The 20,854-nt window shown below is 39.3% G+C and overlaps 1 protein-coding gene across 3 annotated transcripts in view; it reads right to left on the bottom strand.

The window, feature by feature from the left end:
• znf385c (zinc finger protein 385C) overlaps positions 1–20,854 on the bottom strand; it is a 242,703-nt gene that overhangs the window by 51,919 nt on the left and 169,930 nt on the right. For all 3 annotated transcript variants that reach the window (XM_055223916.1, XM_055223914.1, XM_055223913.1), the window contains exon 2: positions 9,813–9,955. Coding sequence is in view for 2 of the 3 variants with exons in the window: in XM_055223914.1 (XP_055079889.1) it covers positions 9,813–9,955 (143 nt within the window). In the remaining variant the exon portion in view is untranslated. The remainder of the gene's footprint in view (positions 1–9,812; positions 9,956–20,854) is intronic.

Genomic DNA, 20,854 nt, shown 5'->3' with positions numbered 1-20,854 from the left:
TCACTTCAAGTTGCCAAGGTAGAGGTCTTTATAATAGAGGACTTGCAATGCATTTTAATAATAAAAAGAAATCTAATTGATGTTGTAGTACTTGCCATAGGATTGCCTGGTATCAGATCAAAACAAAAATCTGTATTTTTGCACCTGACTACTAAAAGGTGATGTGGTTGAGAGGCAAATACAACAAGCTAAAATCAACAGCAACAGATAAATGACACAAAATCAGAAATACAGTGTTCCTGGTTAAAGTGCAGTGTTTTGTTGTAATAGACAAAGATAATGGGTCTAGTCACTAATAAAAATCATCAAATCCGTAAAGACTGAACCTTATCGAAATATGTTAGGAAGCAGTTGTTTCTACTGACAGTCATTTCTACTGACAGTTTCTGAAGCATTTATGAAATAATCTTTTTTTTGTGTGTGTATTTACACCAGAAGTGTGACCAGTTCATTGTTTTGCAAGTCTCAAGTAAGTCTCAAGTCTTTTGCCTCAAGTCCGAGTAAAGTCCCATGTCAAAGATAGGCAAGTCGAGTCCCAGGTCAATGACCCACACGTCCAAGTCGAGTCCAAGTCCAAGAAGTGCTTTCAACTTCAAGTCATTTCAAGTCTTTCAACTGAACTGCCAAATACAGCTGGTATTTTTGCAACTTATATGATTTTTGTGCTAGTCCATTCTTCATTCTTCTTAAAAATGTCTTGTACATAAATAAAGAAGCTGGAGGGGCATGTTCCAGTGTGCTTCTTTAAAATTAAGCAGAGAAGAGTGTTTTCTCGGCACATTTATCTTACAATTTTGATGTATGTTTTGAAGAAAAGTCATCTCAAATCACAGGGCTCAAGTCCAAGTCGAGTCCCAAGACATAGTGCATTTTATCCTTTCAAGTCCTCAAAATAGTAGTAGTAACAAGTCTGTCCCCAAATCGGATGTACTTTGTGCCAGTTTTTGTTTTATGTGGACAGGCCTGGTAATTAAAGCGATATTAATGCTAAACCTAACAATAGTAAAAGGCAAAAGTAAAATCTATCAACTGGACCAACTTTTTTGACATTTTTTTATTTTTTATTTTTGGCTTTTACTATGGATCAGACCTGGACGACTAAGATTACACAGATAAACCTAACCATAAACCTGTCCTCCAGCTCAATGTTAAACTATACAGATTGCAGAATGTTGTCACGGGAACCCAACCAATTCATGTTTTATCTTGTTTTGTAGCTTTATTTTAATCTTTTCAAGTTTGAAACATCCTCTGGCTTGGTTCTCCCAGTGGGCAGAGTGAAACTGACACTCCCCGTTCCCCTCCACCCCGGGGTGCACCATCAGAGAGCCCCCCCTTCCCGCCCGGCACATGACTGGTTGTTTTAGCGCTCAGAGAATGTCCTCATTGTATGTCGGCGGTCGCCCTGAAAGACTGCAGTAAAAGCACCTTTTGTCTGAGCGTCCGACCTCACCGTGTCAAAGGGGGGCAGGCGGGGGCTATCCGTGTGCCGGGGGAATGGGATAGTTTTGATTTATTTATCTCTTTTGGAAATAAAACCATGAATCAACAGCAGTGTACTTTTTGTGACTGTTCCAAGATTGATAAATGGAGAGGGAGTACCCGAACAGACCCTTTATAGACTCTCTATATTACTTGACAGTATATACGCTTTGGATTGGGCTGCCATTCAGTGTCTTAAAGCTGCACTGTGTAACATTTCTGGTAGGTGGATTCCCAAAATGCTAGTCTCCATGGATATGTTATTGTCCAAAATTATCTTTCGCTCTTACTGTAAGCGACATTGACTCTCCACAGATTTGACCTGTATCATGTCCTGATGTTACATTCATGGACACGTTTAATGCCATACTGTGGAACTTTCAATGAAACCATAACACCTCCATGGAAACAGCATGTGGTAAACTGTTGCATCTCTCTCTACGTAACTGCTGCTGTCAAGATCGTTTGGTCTTAAAATATTCGCATTAACTCGCTCTACATGATCTCAGTGTTTTTATTCCATTGTTTTGTTTGTAAAATAAATGTATATAAAAAAAAAAAATGAATAAGCTTTATAAAAAATGTAACTATAGAAGCTGTTAAATCGACTGGCCATCCCCATCTTTTGCAAACGTACCTTCTTTGCCCACATTTCTCCTCTTGCAGGTTTTGGCGAGAGGAGGGGCTCTGGCTTTGTGGAGCGTTACCGGGGGAAACGCAGGATATTTAGCTTTGGAGACAGGTGCATTCATCTTCCCCTCTCGGTGCTGGCGTTCGGGACAGCGCGTGCCTTATCTGAGTGTGGACAACCTGGGGCTCTCTACGTGATTTATACCACAGCTGTCTGCGTTGGGCTGCGGCTGCCGCTGCTGTGCTGTGGAGGCTAATCACCTCCTTGCGGGGCCATTTGATTACTTATTTCTGTGCTTATCATAATTTGTGGGGATCCTGGTTGTGGAAGATTGTCTGTCATGCTGTGAAATACCGAATAAGAGCACGCAAGGCTCACTCGGCGATGTGACTTTTCCATTTACAGTTACATCAAGTAAAAGGTGACTTAGTAAAAACAAGTGAAATTGGGTTTGTCGCGAGAGAACCTGAAATAAAACACACTTTTATTTGTATTGACAATATGACCAAATAAAAAGCAACCAGTATATATAGTAGTAGTAAAGAAAAATTATATTCTATCAATTGGACATATTTTTTCCTTTTTTTACTCTGTATCATACCTGGACGACTGAGGGATTACACAGCCACCAGTGTATAAATTTGTAGCCAAGCCTCCTTGTCAAAGCCTGAGCCTGGTTAGTACATGGATGTGAAACTGAAGGGAATACGAGGTGCCACAGTGGGGCGCCAGTGGCTTTAGTGGATACTGTTGTGTTCTTAGGCAAGGCACTTCACCCACATGGCCTATCGTGACTGTGGTGTGTGCGTGAGTGTTGATGGTGATTGGAGGGGTCGATAGCGCAGATTGGCAGCCTCACTTTTGTCAGTCTGTCTCAGGGCAACTGTGGCTATAATAGCAGCTTAACACCAACAGAGTATGGAGTGAATAAATAATGTACTAAACTGTAAAGCGAGTTTGAGCATCTGGAAAAGCGCTGTACAAGACTTAGGCATTATTTTATTTTATTTTATTTTGTTTTATTTTTTTATGTTTAATTTTAATTATATTTTTATATTTTATTATTTTGTATTATTTTTTATTTTATTTATTATTTTATTATTATTTATTTTTATATTTTTTACTTTCTGTAGAAAAAAAAATCTACAAAAAAAATACACAATTAGCTTAAAATTGAGCTGGAGACAGGTGAGAATTCTGTGGTAGGATTTGATGTGTAACTATCAGATTGCAGGTGTGTTGATCTGGTTTTTGGTTAATATCTCTGTAATCACTGGGCCTATCCACATGAAACAAACCGGCACAAAGTTCAGTGTCTTTTTTATCAGCACAAACAAACAAAAGTGAACAAATTTTCTCATAATAACTTCAGAAAGTGGAGTCATTATTCAAGATGTGTTTACTGCCAACGGCTTTAACCCACTCTCTTCCCACTGTAAGCAAAAAAGTGACATGTTGAGAATATGAACTTCATTTGAGCAATAGTTTTCTGCATCTTAACTTCAAATAAAAATTTCCAAATGTAATATGTTCTTGTATTTGGAAATAATATCAGAATTGTCAATACTCTGCACACATTTGGGGACTGCAGATGGAACGTAGCTTTGGTTAAATCTGGTGTAGAGCGTCTCTTGTCTTATGAGATGTGTTTAAACATGGTCCCTGTTTAATAAATGACTAAAATAAAACTAAAACTACTTTAGACTTTCTCAGTTTGATACATCTTCACTCAATATGAGATCAGATCAGATGTCCAATCAGCTGCAGTACTGGGATAGTGTTCTTACCAAATATCTACTCACTGCTTCTCCAGAGTTTACCTGCTCCTCAGTCTTCATCACCTCCTCCTATTCCTCCTCCCCACTGCTCACCACACCTCCGCTTCATCAAACCAGCGCCCAGTCTGCCCTATTTAAACCCCCATGGTCGCTTTAGTTCCCCCAGCACCCCCTCGTCTCCGCATCACCTCACTGTCCCTTCACTCACCTCAGACTCACACATCTCCTAAATACATCTCCTAAACATCACCTAACTGGCACGCCCTTCATCGCAATGTCTCAGCGCCAAAGTCAACTCATTCAATAAAACCTTCTTTTGAGTCTTTCTAGGTTGAAATACTATTTAAAGCCACAGTATGTAACTTTTAAGAGAAAAACTAGATGAAAATATAAGCTTTTTCACATTGGTTGTCCTGGGAACGCCTTGGGGTCCCACCGAAGGAGCTGGAGGATGTGTCTGGGGTGAGGGAAGTCTGGGAGTCCTTGCTTAGACTGCTGCCCCTGCGACCTGGCTCCGGATAAGAGGAAGAAAATTCATGGATGGACGGACGTTGGTTGTTTACTGAAAAATGCACAATTGAACATGATTCTTTAGCCTGGAGCTTTTTTCCATGGAGATGTTGTTCCTTCGGCTAAAATATTTCCCACTATGCCGTAAAACGTTCTTTCTTCATTGAGAATGTTCCAAAATATAGTCTTAACTTTCTATTTCCATGGACATGCCTCCTCTAGAAAGTTACACACTGTACCTTTAGTAATTGTACTCTCACTGCAGTAAAACTTTTGGCTACGCTTTATACCCACCTCTGCTCTGCGTATTAAACAACTCATGAGAAACATTTATTATTTTAAAGCCGTGTTTTCAGCTCGGCGTGCTCTACCTCCCCGGAGCTGCTCAGGTGAAGCACTGACCCCGAACAGTAGGTGGGCAGAAAAATAAACATATTCATAAACCACGATAGAATCCCTTATAAAGGCAGAGTATGAGACATTAGGGTATTACAATAGTGCCACCTTGTACCACCAAATGTGTGTGTGTGTGGTCTCTGTATCCTCTCCTGTTCGTTTGGGAAGAAGAAAACCTCAAGCTTATGTTTCATTTACACGTCAGGAAAAAAAAGAGTCTTATTTTTCCTCTTGTCTGTGAAGGCAGCGGCTCATATGCAGCCGGATCAAAGAAACGAGACGTCTATGCTTTTGAGCAATGACAATGAGGAAGTACAGGATCAAACATGCAAGCTCTTAATCCACAGAGCTGAGGAGAAAAACACTAAGGCTGTGTTCAAACCTTCACACATACCACATACATCATTATTATTGGGACTATAACACTGAACCTAGACTAGATCAGGCCTAAACCAGCACTAGACCAGGACCATTTCAATTCCTTCCTCTTTCTTTAGTCAATAGAATGTGGTTTTCAGCATTAAATTGTAGTACTTTCTTTTATATTACCAAGTGGTCTTATATCTGTGTAATCCCTGAGTCGTCCAGGTAGGTGCCATAGTGGTCCATGGGCGTATACTAGTCTATGTGGGCTTAAACAACTCAAGATCATTCTAAAACTATTCAGAAAAGGTCTATTTCTATCCTGTGAATGTGACTTTTTTAGTATTCATACCTGCTCAAATCTAGCTTCGATATTAGTTTGGTGGTATCTGATTTTCGATGCTTTTGACAACCCTCGGGAAACAACCTGGGAGAACATGCCACAAAGAGTTAGAAGTTGGGTTCAAACTATTCCAAACGTCTTATTGTTGAATGCAGTGTAAGGTCAGTGCAACTCATTTATTTATGTACTAAATCCTGTGATAGAAAAAAAAAAACTGCAAGGAGATTACAGTCCTGATCCACACTGACAGCTATTTCTCTATCTGATTACGTCTGCGTGTCCTCTGTGCAGTGTGACAAAGAGTTCAACACAAACAAAATGGAGGCTGAGTGTTCTCGCCTCACTACAAGGTCCTAAGGTTGATCTTGGACAGGGCTTTGCTCAGAGGAGTTTGCATGTTCTTCCCATGTCAGTTTCATCCAGGTATTCTGGTTTCACCTACCTCCATGATTGGCTGACTTATAGTGATCTACGCAATATAACTAACTAGATAACTGAAACGGTTCTGACTACTTTTAGAACAGTTATTTGAATTAATTTCTCACGATGGCACCTTTGTTTTGCATAAAAATATTGCCTTTACACTTACCATAAATTTCTGACTATAGCGCGCACCTGAATATAAGCCACACCAGCTAAATTTGAAAAGAAAACAAATTTTGTACATATATAAGCCGCACCTGAATATAAGCTGCAGGTTTTTCATGAGATATTTACACAGAAAGACGGTATACTGAGGCTTTTTGAGTTTTAATTTAAGACACGCCATCAACACAGGATGAACATACCTGCAGGTTTACAAACTAAAACAACACCAACACTGGCCACCTGCTTTTATTTCCTCTGAAAGCTTTTGTCGTCTTTTTACATTGATTAAGTTCTTCCCACTGAAGATGTCGCACCATTGATTCATTAATGCCAAACTTACGTGGCTCTATTTTCTTCTTTGAGGGTGTGTGCATGATGTGCAAAATGACAGTTCAAAATCAAAACTAATGTATTCTTCAGTGCATAATCTTTCCCCACGTGTCTCACTTTTGCATTTACTGGTGAGAGTGCCCCCCGGTGGCCGTTAACCAGTAAAAGTCTATAAATTAGCCGCACCATTGTATAAGCCACAGGGTTCAAAGCACAGAAAAAAGTAGCGGCTTATAGTCTGAAATTTATGGTAATTTATTCTACTGTAATACCTATACACTGCAAAAAGTAATATATAGGTAAGTTCAAATCACTCAGATTGACATGAGTAGATCTGATGTGGCAACAAAAATGATCTTGATTCAAGCAACACAAGATTTTGTTGTTGTTTTTCGTAGCTTTAAAGTCTTATTCCTTTGGTAGATCATTTTACTGGTCACATCAACATTTCATTCAATTGGCTCTGTGCACAACGGTAGCCGGCTAGTTCCATTCATTTCCGAAGTAATGTAATGACTGTGAGGTTTTTACATTAAATATTGACAGACAAGGCAGTGGATCAGTGCATGTTTATGTGTCAGTGCTAATGCTAATGCTAACTTTTATTAAAACATTAAATGTAACATAACGGCAACATTTAATTTGTTGTAAGAGTGACCCAATTCATTTTAGGTGTAGATTATTTCAGTCAGTGGTGTTATTTAAATATTTATTAGTCTCAGAAATTAGCATTAGCATTAGCCCAGACACATAAAGACGTACTTTTGTAAACACAGAAGATTCCTTTGGTCAAAATGGTCGCGCAGACTGTCCCTCTGATTGGAGCTAGCCGGCTACCGTTGTGCAAAGACATTTTACTTTTAGCAGTGTAAAGCTACGTCACAAACACAGAAAACTTCAGGGTCAGTAACAGGGATGTAATGCCCCTCAAAACAACGTCTGGAACTAAAATGGCCTCTTTCTGTCTGTCTATCTGGCCTTCGTCAGTTGGCGCTGGCCTGTGTGGTCTGTGCAGTGAAACGCTCCTATGACAATGACAACAAACTGGAGAATGTTTGAACGAAACATATGTAGCAGAATACAGCGGTTTACAGGACTGGTAGCACGCTTCATAAAGGATTACAACAACACAGACTGCCCCGCCAACTTCAGCTAAATATGGACACAGGGAAACCTTTAGAAAACTGTGTCAAAGCAATAGCAGAACAATGTATCCCCACTGGAAATGTCATATATGTCATTTATGTGCCTGGAATGTTCCACAGTATGGCGTTAAACTAATCTATCTTACATTTATTGAATTACAGGTGTTTTTATTGCGCAGAAAACGTTAAAATGCATTCTTACTGTGAATGGGCTCGCCTTTCCACAGACCTGTGACCATGGTGGCGTCGCCTACTTGTCACCATGGAGATACAAAGGTGTAAGGCTATGCTGTGGAATATTTAAGGCAAAACAAAACCTCTCACGGGAGACAAGCAGGTGGCAGATGCTCGACAAAGAGTTACAGAGTGCAGCTTTAAGTGAAAACCTATGGATAAGTAAATTATTAAAATAAAAATAAGTTTGGACACACCCTTTTATTCAGTGCTATTTACCACTTTCTACATTTTATATACATACCGAAGACTTCAAGATACATGGAATTATGTAGCAAAGAAAAAAAAAGTTAAACAACACAACCAAATATGTTTTATAGTTTATATTCAAATGCTCAAAGTCCCACCCTTTGCTTTGTTGACTTCTTGATTAAGTCTTCTGAATGTTCTTTACTTCCCAGGTGTGGTGCATCAAGGTCAAGAAATGCACAGCAAACAGTGACTATTTAAAACAAAAAATCTAAAACAAGTTTGGAGTGACTTTCAGTTTTCTTTTTGTTTACTACATTCTATACGCGTCAGTCATAGTTTTGTTGCTTCAGTGAGAATCTACAGTGTGAATAATCGTGGAAATAAAGAAGAAACAAATGGAAAAAGTGTGTCCAAACTTTTGACTGATGAGCTATAATACCACATTTCAGAAAGCTTTTACACAACTATAGTTTAAAAATCTGTCAAAATGAGTCGGCATTTCGGTTCCTATCATAATAGCTTAATCTGTTCATAAACAAATATGGCCTGTTTTTGTTTTCCTTCCTCTGCGTTAGAAACATATGTCCACTGCCACAGAGACAGTCTGTTACAGCAGTGGGCACTCGCAGTATTGCACCCGTGGGACCCTCAAAGCTTCAGATCCTGAGCCAGGTTCTTAGTCAGGAGAAACTCACTGGAAGTTTGGATTAGGCATTGTCCCAAACTCCCCTCAAAAAGCCGCAGGAACCAAACCAACCAGGAACTACTTGCTGTGTGTTGATGTTGTTGTGCTGCAGCAGTGCTACGCTACATTTCATACACTCATTTTACTGAGGTGATTTTGAGGTTTCCAAATAACATTCAGATGCAAATAATTAAACAAACCAAAAATAACATGTCATTTTAATACCTGTGCATGTGCTCCTAGCTTCCTACTCATTCAAAACCAACAACACAAACACGCATCAATTAGCTGCCATGTAACACACGCATCTATTTACGGTTTTCATCTGCCTGCAACATTCGAGTTTCCAATTCATAAGACATATATTTTTATTTTAAATTGCTCGTAGCTAAGACAACAGCCCTATTTTTTCTTTTCTTTAACTGTGAAATCCATCATTTAGTCACAGAAAATAGCAACATTCTGCGTTCTGATTGGCTATAGAACCAAAAAACAAAACGTAAACATAAACAACTTCTATGTCATACTTTTGAGATTCTGAAATTGAGCATAAATCTACCTTCCAATTGTTATAATCAAATGTATTATCTGATTGGGAGATGTTTACTTCATTCCTGAGGACGCAGCAGGTTCTTCATCAAATATTGAAGCCACAGGAGTTAGCCAAAAAATAGACACAAATAAATTCACTTTTTTTTTCAGTGTGGTTGTGTTGATGTGTTGATTACTGAAAAACATAGAAAAACATGTGTCCTCATTGTGATTGGACTTGCATCTCCACAAACCTGACTCTTATTTGGGCTGAAGGAGGGCTTGCTTGTGCTTGTTCCCATGGAAATATTGATCTTTTGGCTATGATTTCCCACAATATGACATAAACATGAACGCTACATACTGTACCTTTAGTCCAGCTTCCATACATGAATGCTGTTGTTGTGTCCTTGGGCAAGACACTTAACCGCCCCCAGTGTCTACGTACACTGATGTATGAATGTGTGTGTGTGAATGGGTGCCTTTCACATGGAAAAGCGCTATGTAAAAATGTGACCCTTTACCATTTACATATAGAATTAGTTTAGTGGATCATGTGGATTTTTTAAGAATCCACAGAATAAAACACATAAACTGAACTCACCGTGTTGAAGTTGGGGAAGAGGCTGAGTGGAGAGGATCCATTTAACCTGAAGGGCAGGAGGTGCTTGATGTCCAACTGAGGCTGTAGCGGTCGCCCCGGGACAGGCAGGGAGGCGAGGAGGGGGCCGCCCGGAGCCGACGAGCCTGGACAACACACGGGCAGAGAAACACTACATTAGGAAACACATGGGAATCTCTGGAGCCAAAACGGTCAGAGCTGGTCGGGTGTAAAGCTCATAGTACACAGTGACTTTGATGAATTCACCACCGGAGGCAGTGTTGCACCTTCCAGAGGATACCAGGCGTACACAACACAGATGTAATGTGGTCGAGCCCTCTTGGATGCTGGGACGATGGATGGGGCAGAAAAGGGAGGATAACTTGATTTTGTTCTATTGATTGTAAATGCATGGTATTACATATAGTTCCTTAGGTATTTTGGTCAATTTAAGAATATAGAGACTACTACTACTACTACTACCACTAGGCCAAGTAGAAAAATACATACTTTACATTTACGTTTATACATCATCAAGGTATTAATGTTATCAAAACCAAACCAAAAAAAAAAATTACACTATAAATACAATAGAGAAAGTTTGCTTAAAGTCCCACTATATACATTTTTTGCTTGTTTCTACTTGTTTTGCATTCCACTGTATGGCATTAAATCCATTTATTAAATTTGAGGTTTTTTGAGGGATGTAATCATATCAATGTTACGTTTTTCCTTTCAAAATGCCTTGACAAGACTTTGGTTCCGTCATAACCAAAAGAATTAAGATTTAAAAGTGCTTAATAGCAGTTATTTCTTCATATAGTCTGTACTGAAAAGAGCAAAGGATCATGGTCTATGTAGTTCCCTCTACATCAGGAGTGGCCAATACGTCGATCGCTTTCTACCGGTCGATTGCAAAGGTAGTACGAGTAGATTGCAAGACATTTTCCCCCCAAAATAGACACCAGACACCAAATGCGGAAAAACAAAATCAAGCTATCAACTAGTTAGCTCCAATTTATTTCTATCTAAACTTAAGAAAGAGTATAAAATGAGTGCGGGAGCTGGACCAAGAAAGAAGCCTACCACTTTCATAAGGAATTTTTTCACAATGTCATATTCGAAGTGCGTTTGCCTCATCTGCCAGTGTACCGTTGATATTCCGAAAAAGGGAAATGTGGAGCGGCATTTTCGGACTGTTCACAAAAGCGACAACACTAATTTATTTACAGAGGAAAAGTACCCCAACATGAGGAAACGCGCTACATCCTTGACTACATTATTCATCTCCACTTATTTATTTGAGTCAGCCTTTTCCCACATGAAGATTATTAAGTCCAAATACTGATCCACCTTGACTGTTGATCATTTGGAAGAGTGAAGTCACGGCAAAAATGTAAGTTTCACTGTTCAGTATAAAGAATATAATAAAATATGTTTAGCATTTTCATAGTAGGTGGTAGATCTTTTTGACTTGACCAATCATAAGTAGATCCCATGCTGAAAAAGTGTGGGCACCACTGCTCTACATAAATAATGATCCTTTACTAGACAATAACAATGAATTTAAGCAAAGAGACTTGTAATATGATGTTCTAACAGCCCGCGATATTATTCTGAGACTTCTGACAATATGATATCACGATATTTCAGTAATTGTTACATCCATAGTGGTTTTATTGCCTTGAAAAACAGGCCTTCTCACAGTGAGTCGCCTCTCCACAGTCCTAACCTGTAACTTGGCCTAGTGGAGACCCCTGATAGGCCTATTGCTGGGTTTCAGATGACATTGCAACAATCTATAGGTCAATAATATTTAATACACACGAGGATAGCTAAAATGAACCAGATTTTCTTTGTAATACAGTGAGGTCTTGGGTCCAGTCACAATAGAAACACACCAATCCTGGACCCTTGCTAGAAAAGTTACAATGCCCCTTCATATACTGTATTTCGTTGGGTTTTAGCCTAATAGTATACTGACATATGACCTCACTGGCTCTTTGGGATAGCTGATCAATAATAGCTAAAATATATGTATTATATGCAATCAACTGAGTCATGAAGATACGGGCTGTACTCTGGCCCTTTTCACCTCCATTACTGAAACTATACAGCTCCCGCAGGACAGTTAAATCTGACTATTACCTATACACATCATTTAATTACTGATTTATTGGCCGAGAAAAATGGCGAGCGTGAGGGAAAAACGAATGGTATCGGATTTGAAATGGACCAAGGATAGCGGGATTTCTAATTTTCCGGTTGGCTGCGTTTCCGTGGAGCTTATCTCGAGACCGGGATCAATCATCAGTGTCACTGTTGGGTCGCCGTGGATACCCCCCAAAAAACCAACAACCTTTCTACGATACAGTAATGAAAAGAGAGTGAGGAATCCCACACTGAAAAAAGCAATCATTGACCTTAACAACAACAATCTGGGATACACAAGAAAGGTTTGAACTTTTGATGTGTTTTTATCAAGGGTTGCCAGAGTGAACCAGCGGCATGGTTACAGAGTAAAGATTTTATGCCAGATGCCCTTCGTTCCACAACTAGCCATATTACAGTGACTGGATGACAAAATTACTTATCATTAACTTAACTTCATGGTTACAATGCAGATAGTATTAAATGTGCATGTAATTAAAAGCAAGACAACAAAAGATGAAGCTTAAATCTGTCAACTGGACAAACTGCTGTAGGATAAGACGTGTCGCTGCTCATCCAAGCCGCTTCTTCAGTTCTGATCAGATCGCTGGTGGACACTGCTTTATATCTGTCTGAAGGGAGGGGCTAATTACACTGAAACTGTAAACAGCGATTGTCTCCAGCTTAAGCTTTTAATGGCCCTATTCAACCTTTAATGGCCCTCCTAGTAAAAAATAAAATAAAGTACTCAATACGTATACCACATTTTTCGGGCTATAAGGCATACTTAGAATCCTGTTATTTTCTTAAAAATCGACAGTGCGCTTTATAATCCGGTGCGCCGTATGTATTATGTATAAACTATGAAGCAGCATCGCTTGATAATATGTGTGCAAGGACATCAACATGGCAAGAAGATCACTGAAAAGGAGATCCGGCCAGAATACATCATGGTCACCTTTGACATCCCTGTGAACCGTACTGTCAAGAAAACAGGGGCCAGTATGGTATCTATGCGCACCGCAGGGAACAAGAAGTCATCTTTCACTGTAGTTCTTGGTTGCCAGGCTAATGGCCAGAAACTACCACCCATGGTCATTTTCAAGAGAAAGACTTTGCAAAAAGAAAAGTTTCCGGCCAGCGTCATCATCAAGGATGGACGAGAAGATGAGTGAGTGGCTCAAGTGTCGTCTGAACTTTCAGGAAGCCAGGAATCATAACTGAACATCTAAGTAACAAACGACGAGACTGACTCGGATAATGACGAGAGGGACCCGAGTATACTTATAATCTGACTGTTTTGTTTTGCTTAATGCACCCATAGACTGTATAAAGAAGTGGAATAAGCGAGTGTGACGTCGCACATAGCGTTCAGTGCTTTTTATAACCCGGTGCACCTTATATATGAAAATAGACCCATGCATTGAAATAACACCTTGTAATCCGGTCACTTTATAGCCCAAAAAATACAGTAGATAGTTAAGAGTATGACCAATTTAAGAAGATAACAACAGTATACAGGTTAGAACCAGCAAACGTCAGATGGAGGGCAAACACTTAACGCACTAGAGCAGTCAAAGATTTCTGAACTAAAAAGACTACAAAACACAAGGTGGCTGATAGTGGTTGAAAAAAAGTTAAAATATGCGGTAGACATTTACATAAATTTACACTTATATAAACTTAAATTAGCATTTTGTGAACAGCCTGAGTCTGATTACAGCTGTTTGTGCTGAAGAGGCTGAGCGCGTAGATCACATCAGTAGCTGCTTAATTGTTCAAAATGTTGTGTTCTGAAATGGTTATGAAACGTTTAGAATCAAACACATACAGGTTTAAATGGAACATAAATTGGTTTGCACAACTTTTGTCACGAGCTTAAAGTACCGAGTTATTAGGGATGCACTGATCTGATACTGAAGGATTCACCAGATCAGATCTTGACTTGCAAATATCGAGTTTGGACATATAAACTGATGTAATAAGACAATTTACTGGTCATACCTGGACCACAAAGTCTCAGTGTTTGCTCCATAACACTCTCGGATCAGTTTAGTCTTACTTTATTTTTATATAAAGGAAATAAATCTTGTTTTCAGTCTCGTATCAGCTGACATCTGGTATCAGCAGACATTTAAAGCTATAAATTCAGAATCAGAACTAAAAAAGCTGCAAGCTACAGTAAATAAACAGCAGAATGAAACAAATAGGCTGTGTAAGCTGCTCTATCTATTTGAAAATGTGCAGAAAATGACCAGTTACATTGCTATGGTCACATTTTTATATAGTATTTCCACCAGCACTCAAAGTGCTTTACATCAAGGAACCACTCACACATTTAGTGTACGCAGACACTGGAGCAAGATGGGCTGAGTGTTTTGCCCAAGGACACAATGACAGCATTCATGTGTGAGAGCTGAAATCGCATCGCCAACAATATAGTGTTATATTCAGACACCTTGGACACCTTTCGCAAAGTGTTTTACACTGCATTATTCACTCCACACTCAGTGGTGGTAAGCTACTGCTACAGCCACAGCTGCCCTGGGGCAGACTGAATGAAGTGAAACTATTAATCTGTGATATTTTAATGAGTAATCTACCTACTGACTCTTTCCTCTGTAGAGGAAACGCTGTAAATGCATTATAGTTACTGTCAGTGTAATGGGACTGGTTATTTTACTGTGAGTGTCAGCAGGTGATAGACTCAGAAGAGCTGCAAAGTTTTCCCTTTGTTTTGGGAAGTACACAAGACCAAGACGAGGCATTAAAGACGGTGATTGGCTAAAAAAGAGATAGACTGTAAAGGTGACCCATGAGAAGCAGCATTAGGTGAATTTCCTGGTGTTTCATTGTTTTAGCGCAGGTACAAGGTTGAATACTCGTGTACACACATGAGGAAATATGCTGATTCTTGTGGATTGTATGGATGTACATTTTTATGTGGCGACTCCTTGTGACGGGAGCACAAACAGATGATTACAGGGAGAAGAAAACATGCGTCTGCAGTTTATAGATCATTAAAAAGACGTCAGAGCGGCGAAAGTGGACACTCTGCTCACACTACTTATCGTAAGTGAAGCTAATTTAATATCTGGTTAGTGATTTTACAAGGGTCTAAGCCCTGTCATGTGGCGTGCACATGTTTGTAATGTTCTGATTTCTGTGCGTTTGGTAAATGCTGTTTGGCCACAGTCTGCTGTGTAAAGGGGACAGCTGTCTGCCCCAGCTGTGACTCCGTCTTGGTGCTTTTGAGCTCTGTGGAGGAGACTAGCTCATAACTCTGGCTCTGGGTGCATTTGGTGATTTGCAGGACAGATACGGCTGAATAAATCCTGTTTTTACTGTAAAAACAGCTGGGGTGTATTTTTGTTTGTTTAATATTTTATCTCGTACTTAGTTACTGTCACACAGTAGTGCAGTTACAAACATAATTACTTTGGGGAGAGGTAACAAGTAACTATAACTAATTACTTTTTTGAAGGATCTTTCCAGAGGAGTTTCCAGAGCAACTTCTGCCCACAATCTTAAACACAAGAAAGGCAATGAAGATGCATGGATTTTAAAAACAGCATCACCTAAAATATCACAACAACATTACACTGTGACATTTTAAATCTTAAACAGCAAAACTAAACAGCAGTATATAACAACACATTCACCCATGTTTCCTCCAGGATGAACATTTGAAACTGAATAGGCCTAAATGTTAAATGTTTTTTGTGAATTGCTTTTTGTTTTGCCATAGACCAAACGTTTACCCAAAATTTGAAATCACTGAAATCATAGGTAGCGATAGGCCTGACACCAAAATCACTATATCGACTTAAAATATAACAGGTGAACTCTCACTTTGGAGGTCAGTATATTGTTGCCACTTTTCCTTTGTACTAGTGAGGAACATTTTGTTACTTTTCTACACTACGGTAGATTTGAGCTGCAGACGGTTGAATGAATAACTTTTATGACTCATTATAAAGTCAAACTAACGACTTAAGTGTTTCATTCTGCTGTTTATTTACTGTAGCTCGGGTTTTGAACAATATTTCACATTTACAATCGCTTTTTGGACATTGAGGGCTATTGTGACGGTGGCAAAAATTTGTTTCAATATCATCGTTAATCGTCTATATTTCCTGTAGCAAAATATCGCTCTTCGAAATTTGTTACTGTGACAGGCTTAGATAGCAAGAGTAAATGTGACCATAGTGATATAAATGGTCATTTTCTGCATATATTGAAATAAATGGAGGTCCATACATAGCCTATTTGAAAAACAGTGTATAGTGTGTGGGAGGTCGGACCATATGCTCCTCTGGCCTGGCCCCCTGCCCGCTCTCAGTGCATTCATGGGATTCGGGGGTGCTGTCAGACTGATTCATGTGGAGATGGGGCGGACTTCTACAGACACGTGGGCAGGGAGACGCACAGCTCTTTGGCAAGCCTATTGGAGCAGAGCCGGGCATGCTGGGAGGACAGTTATCTGCTATCGCACTTCCCACCTCTCTGAGACTCCCCAGGCAGTTTATTAAATCAGGGTTTGGATGGCTGCCGGCCCCGACGATAAAGGCGTTACAGAGGAAGAGGAGTTTGGAGCAAAATGAGCAGAAGAAATGTGGAGGAGGAAGCTGCAAAAGCGTTGAGACAGCATCATGTTTGTATTAAGTGGTTCAAGAGGTGATATTATGCAAGGAGGCGGCAGACTAGAGACTATAATCCAGCAAAATGCACGGTCATGGCTGCGTTTAAAGGGACCATATTACCCCATTTTCGGATCCATGTTAGAGTGCTGTTTCATTAAAAACATACCCTGAGTTGTGTTTCGTTTCATTCACAAATGTTTAACACACACAGTTTTTCTCTCAAACAGAAAACACTCTGTTCCACCTTGTGATGTCATGTGACAATACAGGAAGTGCTCCACTGTGCTCCATACACCTTCACTAGAGTCATTTGGATAAGTTCAGCCCTAGAATTGCCCGTGTCTACTGAACAAAAGGTAAAAGTAGCTGTTAACTTGAAAACTACCACTTCATGACATCACAAGGTGGAACAGAGCATGTAGAGCTTTGGAGATGTAGACAGACTAATAATTAAGTGTTACTCAAACATGTGTGAATGACTCCGGGTATGTTTTTGAGGAGGTAACAGCATTATAACATGGCTTAAAAGTCACAATAAAAACCAAAAAAGTCACAATAAAAACCAAATAAATCGAAAACCTTTGAACAAATTTTTTGTTTTTTTGGAAGTATAATCTGTAAATTGTGGGGCATAACTGTTACGGAATTTGTTTTTCATTAACATTCATAGGTTTCCTTGGTCAGTTTTCAAAGTTTATATTTAAAACATACTCAATAAGACAAAAACACTGAAAGATGAACTGACAAACTAATACAAGAATCACATTTATTTCAGAACATATTTGTACCATAGACTGTATAAAGAAGTGGACTAAGTGAGTGTGACGTCATCCATGGCGTTTGGCTCCGGTCAAATGAAGCTAATCAAGGCTAGCAGCGAATTTGGAGCCAAGTTCTATATTTGGAATTCCTACCACGAGTATCATAGCAACCAAAGAGCCAATCCAGGACCGAGGCTGTTGAAGGTAACGCCCCTTCACCACCGGTTTAGCAGGGAGTGAGAACTTCAGTACAGTCCGTCAAACCTGTTGCTAACGTTAGCGGGAGCAACCTCAGGGAAAGAAGGTTTGATTTGTCTCTTATTAAAGTTCATATCTTGATTTACGGTGGCAATATCGAAATAAATCACCAGGTTCATGTGGAGCGGGTTAATACGAACATTTTAAGACCAAAATGACGAGTCTGACAGCAGCAGTTACAGAGAGAGGGGCGGCAATTTTTCAAAAGAAAGTGAACTGAAGCCGGGAGTACGCACTTGCTCACTTCCTATTTAGAACGCGGCGACTAGCTGGTTAAATATGTCCATTTATATATATACGTTTTTTTGCAGAATAAGACAACATATCTAGCTATTTGCAGAGGAAATTGTGGTACTTAAAAACTTCAGCCAATTGTGTCCATTTAAATTGCAATGATTCTTACATTTTACAGAGATACTCGGACACACGATCTAAACGCACAGCCGCACATATGAGCAGCCTCAGTTAAACTCATATGAAGTGCCGTGGCTCTGATGTTGTGTGGGTCAGATGGCTGGCTCATTTCTCCCTGCGGCTGATGCTAACCTCCTTCTATCACACTGCGTCATTTTCCACTGACTGCTCGTGTTTGTGCATATGTGATCACGCGCACACATGTGATCACGGACACGCATGTTACCACGGCGACTTTATTTACACCTCAGTAACTGTTCGAGTATGCACATGTTCACTGACACACTCATGAGGGAAAACTGCTTACATCCAGCCCAACCATATGGATTTTAGTTCAATATTTCAAGGCGATAGTTTTAATTTTTACATCCCAGTCTATATGTGCCCATGAAAAAAAAATAAAAATAAAACCCAGATACAAATTGGTACTAAAACTTGTATTGTAATTAGACTTTTAAATCTGCTTTATAAACATTAATGAAGAAAAAAAAAAAAAAAAAAAAAAGTTGTTATTTGGTGTTTAAAATTACACTCAACCATCTCATCATAATAATAATCATAATACATATAACTTAATACTAAAAGTGCAATTTCCTTTGTAAAAAAAAGGAAATTATTGTGAAATAATACAAAAAAATAGGCCGAACTCAACTGACTCAACATTAGCAAGAATCTACATTAATATTATGAAGAAATGTGGAGAACGTGTGTTGTATTAAGTGCTTCAAGAGGTGATATTATGCAAGAACCAACCAACAAAATGTAAAAGTGCTCATAATACCGTATTTTCTGATCTATTTCTGATTTGTTTTCTTATCACAAACATATCTGGAGTTGTGTTTTGTTTCATCCATACATTTAACACACAAACCCTGCATATTTAGGAGTTTTTCTCTCAAACAAAAAACGCTCTGTTCCACCATGTGATGTCATTTGGTGATACAGGAAGTGCTCCACTGTGTTTTTAAACTCCATACACCTTCACTAGAATCATTTGGATAATTTCACCTCTGGAAATAATAAAAATAAGCAGCAGTACCTAGAATCTAGATGAATATTACGCGCTGTAGCTGTTTGAACTCTCTGTATATTGTTTTTTTACAATGTGAGCCAAATGTCCAGTGATAAGTCTTATTTGGTCTATATTTGGATGACTTTGCTGCAGGGCCAGAGTGTCTTTCCAGTGTGGGCAGAGCCTCCTCCTCCTCGGGCCGTTACAGCAGCACATGACTCACTCTTACAAAAGGCTCAACGTCACAGAGCTCCAAGTGAACACGCCAGCTGCAAGGTTCAAACACACAATATGAAAGTAGTATTACGAACCGCAGGAACGCAGTTTAAACACTTGCAAAGCTATAAATGTACTTTGATACTTTGATTTTTAGATGCAGAATATGGTGGTCTTTTAGTCATGGGGTAAATGGTACATCACCCATTCATACGCACACATTCAATGACCGGTGTATGCAGACACTGGGGGCGAGGTGAGTTAAGTGTCTTGCCCAATGACACAACAACAGCATTCATCTGTGGAAGCTGGAATCGCACCGTCACTAGATTTGACCGTTCAATAGTTAAGGCCAACATAGTCAACATAGAGATTCCAGGCCATTATTAACCCAGAGGTCGATGGTTCACTCTGCCGCCAAACCTCCTGCATTGGGCAAGACACTTCTCCTGACAAAAATCACAATATTCTCAGCAAAAACACACCGTTCTGTGGAGTAAAGCTTCACCCACACAGCATGTGCCTGAAGTGGAACCAAGCCACAAAATCTAAACATTGATTTTTCAATTACACTGTCCTCCCGCTCATCCCCGCACATAATGGTTCCTTATATCCACACACACAGACCCTTCCCTGCTGATTCCTCTCCAGCTACTAGCGAATTAGCTTCACTAGCCTTTAGCACCTCCCTGTGATCCTCTTGTCATCACTTCTGAGCTCCCTTAGGTCTATGACAAATTGCCTTTTCACACGTCTAAATACCCCATAATAAGGCTGAACAATTTGTGAAAAATATCAAATTGTAATGTTTCGGATCAGTTTTGCGTTTGCGGTTAAATTTGCGATGTTTTAGTAATAAGCTTCTGTTCAAAGTCAACTGACAAACTAATACAGGAATCCTACTATAGAACATGTTTGTACAGATCTAAACTACAGGGTTAGCAGTTTTTATGCAGTTGTGGATGAAGTACAGATGCAGAGGTTAAAAGTTATTCAAGTAAAAGTACCGCAGGAAAAAAATTTACTTTAAAGTACCCATGTTACGCTATTTTCTGATCTGTTATAACGTTGTTTCCTCATCACAAACAGACCTGGAGTTGTGTTTTGTTTCATTCACACATGTTTAACACACAAATCCTACATATTTAGGCTGAGTTATTCTCTCAGACAGAAACACCCTGTTCCACCTTGTGATGTCATCCGGTAATACAGGAAGTGCTCTATTCTGTTTTTAAACATCATACTCCTTCACTAGAATCATTTGGATAATTTTAGATCTGGACTTCCCAATCTCTACTGAACTAAACATAAAGGTAGCTGTGAAAAATACCACTTCATGACATCACAAGGTGGAACAGAGCATTTTGAGCTTTGGAGATGTAGAGAGGCTAATAAAGAAGCTTTACTCAAACGTGTGAATGAAACAAAACACAATTCCAGGTGTGTTTTTTAAAGTGTAAATGTAGTGATACTGATACAAAAATTCTACATACTTTGGTAGCCATACGATTTTTGTTTGCTCAAAGCTGAAACTTGAACTCGAAAACTTTAATCAGGATATTTCCACGATCATGGAAAAAATAACCATTC

The sequence above is a fragment of the Periophthalmus magnuspinnatus genome, chromosome 8, assembly GCF_009829125.3.
Source record: "Periophthalmus magnuspinnatus isolate fPerMag1 chromosome 8, fPerMag1.2.pri, whole genome shotgun sequence".
Classification (NCBI taxonomy): domain Eukaryota; kingdom Metazoa; phylum Chordata; class Actinopteri; order Gobiiformes; family Gobiidae; genus Periophthalmus; species Periophthalmus magnuspinnatus.
The sequence above is the reverse complement of the archived record's forward strand: the minus strand, read 5'-3'. Positions and strand labels throughout refer to the sequence as shown.